Source organism: Miscanthus floridulus, chromosome 7 (genome assembly GCF_019320115.1).
Source record: "Miscanthus floridulus cultivar M001 chromosome 7, ASM1932011v1, whole genome shotgun sequence".
NCBI lineage: Eukaryota > Viridiplantae > Streptophyta > Magnoliopsida > Poales > Poaceae > Miscanthus > Miscanthus floridulus.
In genome coordinates this window covers 81250700-81256561 of record NC_089586.1, presented here as the reverse complement: position 1 = coordinate 81256561, position 5862 = coordinate 81250700, and the positions used below count along the sequence as shown (strand labels likewise).

Below are 5862 nucleotides of genomic sequence, written 5' to 3'. Positions count from 1 at the left end.
GGCACAAGGGGTTAATTGGGCTATCCGTAGGATTTGATTATTGCAAGAAAATTTAGAATTAGCCTAATTCACCCCCCCTCTTGGGCATCTTGATCCTTTCAGTACCTTTATTCTGTCACCGTCGGATATAAGCATCGTTGAAAAAATTGTATGACCGCCGCTATTCGCCTTTAGGTGCTAACATCTTCTAGCTGTAACCTGCAAAAATATTGTTCATAATATTTTGTTCCTTTCCAACGTTCTATTTCCGTATGACATGCTCATCGTTAGGTGCTACGTACCATCTTCTTTAAGACCCAATCACCACTGCTGGTAGCCTTCATCGCCGATATTATCAAAATTTACAAGCCGACGCGAGATTCCTGCACGTTTTTATAAATTTTGGCGAAAATGTATGTTCCTGCAAGTCCTACTTTGTAGTTAGCTTACAATGACCGCTAGCCACCTAGCCAACCTGTCCGTCTCCTCCTCAAGTGCTGCTATTCCTCACCTACTCATCGACGTGCAAGCTACCACTCACCGCCGACAAGCTAGTGCTCCGCTTCGGTATGCCTCACCGGCACGCCCACACAGATCAATCGGTGACCAGGCTGGTACTCATTACCGCCGTGGCCGCTCGAGCTCATTGCCGCAAGATCCAAAGACAAGGGTAATGCTTTCTCACACTTCCCTTATCCATGTTACTTTCTTGGCTTTTTATTCCCTCTTGTCTCATCTGAGTATGAATCAAGCTTCCATCTGATCATTAAGGAGCTCATGAGCACATCCCCACAGGCGCTCCTACTCTGATTCAGGAGACAGCACCGCCACTTCCATAGCCGGCTCCGCTCCACCACATCCTAGTCAAGATGGAGGAGGAGGCCACCAACAAGAGGAACGAAGTAGACATCCTGACAAACGAAGTCTTGGTCCTTATCCCCCGCCACCTCACCACCCACACCTTGTGCAGCTGCAAGTGTATGTCGCTCCTGGTACCACCTCATCTCTGAATCCGAGTACTGTAAGGAGCTTCCTCAGTTTGTCGTTGGATTCATGTATGGCAACTGGAAAGGCAAACGCCGATTCGCCAGCTTCACTGGTGAATACCCCTCCTTTTCCTTCTTGCCCTTCCCCATTGATGATTTAGTCATCTTAGATTGTTGTAGAGGCCTCTTCCTGTGCAAGCGCATTGGGCTTCGCTATGTTGTCTGCAATTCGGTAACTAGCAAATCAGTGGTACTACCGCATAGCAACCTTTGTTATGGTTCATCTCGCTTGGGGTTCGATTCCACAATCTCCTCGCACTTTCATGTGGTAGAACTGTGGGTAAGGTCGCCTAGGGTGTTAGTTGTCATCATCTACTCATTCAAAACTGGAGCATGGATGTACCTGGAGTATTTATCTAAACGGACCTCACTATCTGCCTTATGTTCCTTTGTTGATGGAGTCATTAGCAGAGCAATGAAGGTGCATATGCTTTTTTTGTTGTTAGGACATATCTTTGTTCAAGTAGGGAGTTGTTTTGTGTCTATATATAGTCCAATTTTGTTCAGAGCAGTAAAGCTTTGAATTATGTAGGTTTTGGAGTGTCAGTGCTTTTGAACGTTTCCTGCAATGATGGCTATGGGAGGAAGAAGAGGGGTTCCATGCTGCATTGGCTGCCAAGCTGATTAAGGAGTGCCAACCTGGAGGAGCGGAGCATATCTACCTCATTTTAGTTACGTAAGTCTGTAGGGAGCAGAACCTTTATTATGCTATCTATGTACCGCTTGTGTTAATTCATTAGTTGATACAGTTGTTATGTTAGTGTGGAACATTGTTATTATAACAAGTACTCTTCGTTGTGGACATGATGAATGATGTGTAATGATTAAATCTGTATGGTGTGTGTTTAGTAAGTATTAAAGCACAGCTGAATTAGTAAATACATTGTGAAAACGGGATGCCATCACCGCCGCTATTCGTCTGATGCGGCAGGGGTCAATAGTGTATCACCGCCGAATCGTTTAGTAACCCGACACCGACTAAAGGATCATCACAGGCGGATCATACTGCAACGCGACGATGACCATGCCTTATGACCAGACAGTTCATACCCTGAAGCGACGGTGATGTTCGCCACGACACAGACAGGTCGTGCTCTAATGCGATGGAATAAGGATCTGATCACGGACGAATTATAAGCCATGCGGCGGTGTTAGTGTATACCCACACAGACGGGTCGTGCTTCAATGTGATGGAAGGACCTTAGCATGGACGGATCATAAGCCCATGCAGCGGTGTTAGTGTACACCGCAGACGGTCTCAGATAGCGACGGTGAGGGCTATGATCATCACTGCCGACAGCTTACTGTCGAGACCGAAATTGGACTGCGATGGGGTTACGACATGGCTGTGAAAGGTCCAAGTGTACTAGTGAATATGATACAAGTACAACATTATTTAAAATATTTCAGAATGTCATCTATTTGTCACAAAAACATGTCTAATTTTCTCAGAAGCTATAAGCATAGTAACAAATAATTTAGTCGAACAGTGCTTGAACCTCTTGACACCATATCGAACAGTGCTGCCACACGACGAAACTGGATCAGGGAAGGAAGGGGAAGGGTAAAACGTGTCGCTGTTAGCTTGGTCCAACACCATATCTCGAGTGTGCTGAAATATTGGAGCCTCACTTTCTGAATCACAAGCAAACAAAGGATCAACAAACGACAAACGGTACTCTGCTTTGGCTTTATTCTATGTCAAACTTTTCTAAATTTTGATCAAGTTTTTCGAAAAATATATTAATATATATAAGTCAAAATAAATGCTTTGTCAAAATGTATTTTATGGAGAATTGAATAAACTAAAACTAATTTGATATGTTCTTAGAGGTTGGTGTATTTAAAAAAATATCAAAGTTAGAAGAAGTTTGACTTAAGCAAAAACGATATAATTTAAAATGGAGGAAGTGAAACCGACCAAGAAAATAGCTTTTTAGTCCCTGTTTGGTGTTTTCCCACCAACTTTGGCGAAAAGGCAACACGCACGGGTCAAATTAAGATGATATATATAGCTAAAGCTGAAGCATCAGACATTCGAACTAATCCATTTCGCCAACTTTAGTGGCTTACATATTTACACAAGTCTACAAGAACCATATTCCTTCACCTATTTTTTTTCAATTCGTCCAAAGAAATAAATTACAAAAAGAGATCATTTTATTATCTGATGATGATCTGACAAGTGACCACGGAATAACATAACGTTCAGACGATGGTGCAGGCGTTGGGGTTCTCCTCGCTGAAGATGGTGGTGAGGCGGCCGTTGGCGTCGGTGGCGATGCTGTAGATGCCCTCGCGCACCGGCGTCGGGTAGTACCACCGGTACTCGCTGGAGAAGTACTCGTGCCGCCTCGGCGTGCCCAGCATCTCCCACCGCGGCAGCGGCGACGGCGCGTACCGGCCGTACCCGTACGCGTACCCGCCGTGTGCCGCTGGTGCCGGGGAGTACGACGGATCGGCCGCCGGCGGGGTGTAGTGATAGGCGCTGCCTGCACTGCCGCCGCTTGCCGCCGTGGCGCCCGCGCCCGCGGGCACCGGCCCGGAAGGCGTGAACCGGACGTGCTTCTTCTTCTTCTTCTTGGGCTTGCGTTGGGCAGGGGCGCCCGCCGGTGCAAACGGCGTGCCCGGCAGGGTCGTCGTCGTTGCCTGCGCTCGCGGTGGATGTGGACCATCCGGATGGTCGGCGTGGGCGCGGGCGTTGGTGGGGTGGTGGTTGGTGGCTGCCAAGGTGACGGTGCGCGCAGTTGTTGGTCGCACGTAGCATGTCTGCGCGGGAGCGTACGCCATGGCGTAGTCCATTCCCATCCTCTCGTCGTACCTCACGCGCCCTTCTCTTCCTAGGAGACACATCAGCGGGTAAAGATATGATGAACTTGAACTTGAAGGTTATTGCAACTTACTTGTTGGGCAATGGAAGATGTACGTAAAGAATTAATCATGTAAGCAGAACATGTGTTTTCCCGGGAAAAAGAGAAAGAAGAAAGAAACAAAGAAAGCAAAAATGGTACGTGCAAGATCGAATATGATGATCCAAACGATGACCAGGAATATGATGCGTGAAATTGAAGGACTACGTGTAATAAGGCAAACCAAGAGCAATTTGCTAGTGCGTTGTATTCGGTCTTTCTTGTTGAGTGTATAGTTCCTGATGATTCCTCCAAAATTAACAAAAGTGCAGTCCCCCGAACAAGCTAGTTTCTATCTATCTAGGAAATTTGCACGAAGACGCATGTTTTCATAGCTCTACTGTCTAACTCAAAAGAATGTATAAATATGGACGTACCGTTGCACTTCCTGATAAATCTCGATATCATCCTGCCCAAGGGAGGAGCGCAAGAGCAGCCCATCCCCCTCTCCGCCGCCGCCAACTCCTTCTCCCTCGCCCGCACATCTGCATGATACACCATTTGTGGATACATGCCTAGGTGCACCTGTCTGAACTCTGAAGTTGAGGACTACTCCTACAGCTTCTAATCAGACATCATTGATCAACGCGTCACCTCTCCATGGTATGCATGTAGCTAGCTCCCCTAAATCTCACTAACCAGGCAGCAAAACCAGTGATCTCTTAAGCAAGGACGACAGTCTTGGAAAGCTAGCTAGGTTGGTTGGGTTTGGAGCGCGAAAAAGCCAACTAGTGAGAATCGAATAACAATGGTCTACTACTGCTCTCCTACTCGGCTCCTTCCTGAATGGTTCTTTGTGGACTAGCTATAGGATCTAGATATGAAATGCAATGCATTGCGATTGTTGCGTCCATGGGATGGGATGGGACTATGGGAGTGACAGACGACGGACAGGATCGGAGGAGCATCTCAGCTACCAAGAAACGTAAAGCGCGCGTGGTGTGTGTGTGTGTACGCAGGGTTTGATGATGAGCAGACGACGGCAGATTGGTGAGAGAGCGAGCGAGTGGAGTCAGAATATATGCGGCGGGAGAAACTTCAATTCATATATACTTGAAAAGCGCCTTTGCATGGGATGCTCGCTCTGTTCGGGTCGGGTCTTGGAAAGAGGATTTGGCATGTATAAAGAGCCTCCTGGCCTGGTCCGCGTTGTTGATAATTTTTACTACCAGGATTTTTTTTCCCTTTCAATAATACTATGTTCTTACTTTCAAGTTTTACCAATAATCACACTACATGGTACCCAGTCACCTTTATAGTCTAGCATTATATTAGGGCATTTACACTCTATATGAATAATTTTATTCTGATACCAGATGGAGAAATAATTAGCCGACGCAACATGTGTCCCACTTTAACTCCGATCGAAAATAAATAGTCGGAATACTTACTGTATCTGACTTTGCGCGACCTTTTTAGTCAATAATTTCTTCTATATATATTCATGACGAAGTCCTTTGAGTTTACAACGTTTTGCAATTATTTTTCAATACAATTCTACATATATAACTTATTACTGCTTTCCAAACTAAGCAATTTAAAAGTTATGCTTTGTAGTTTTGAAATTTTGACTAAATCTTGTCAAAGCGACATTCTTTCATGACCATATGTAGTATAGAATAGGATATATGAGCATCTTGGTGTAAGGACTGCGACGCGTAAGAGGAGGGAAAAATTAGGTAAGTTAAAATCTACTTCTAACTATGGCCTTTAATTTCACCTAGTCAAAACATATGTAAGAAATAATCTATCTAAATGTGCAACAACCGTTTTGCTAGGTGTGTTGCTATCTCTATCGTAAAAGGAGTTATACAACCTAGGTTCCAATTCTATCAACTAGCCTATCAACTAAGTATGAAAAATAAAGCATATAACCAAGGTAGCAATGTAAATGCAGAAGGTAAAAATAAGGTTGAGATGCAAACTCC

The 5862-nt window shown here is 45.1% G+C and overlaps 1 protein-coding gene across 1 annotated transcript; it reads right to left on the bottom strand.

The window, feature by feature from the left end:
- Positions 1-3050: 3050 nt before the first annotated feature.
- LOC136463574 (uncharacterized) lies at positions 3051-4802 on the bottom strand. Its single transcript, XM_066462564.1, has 2 exons — positions 4312-4802; positions 3051-3865 (listed from the first exon to the last, which is right to left on the bottom strand). The coding sequence occupies exons 1-2, from the start codon at positions 4445-4447 to the stop codon at positions 3234-3236; spliced, it is 768 nt and encodes a 255-aa protein (XP_066318661.1). The 5' UTR covers positions 4448-4802; the 3' UTR covers positions 3051-3233.
- Positions 4803-5862: the final 1060 nt, after the last annotated feature.

Bases quoted from the DNA above. Each gene is read 5' to 3' on its own strand.
- LOC136463574 (XM_066462564.1), bottom strand. From the start codon at position 4,447: ATGTATCCACAAATGGTGTATCATGCAGATGTGCGGGCGAGGGAGAAG. The intron at 3,866-4,311 runs GTACGTCCATAT...TGTGTCTCCTAG, and splicing joins ATTTATCAGGAAGTGCAACG to GAAGAGAAGGGCGCGTGAGG.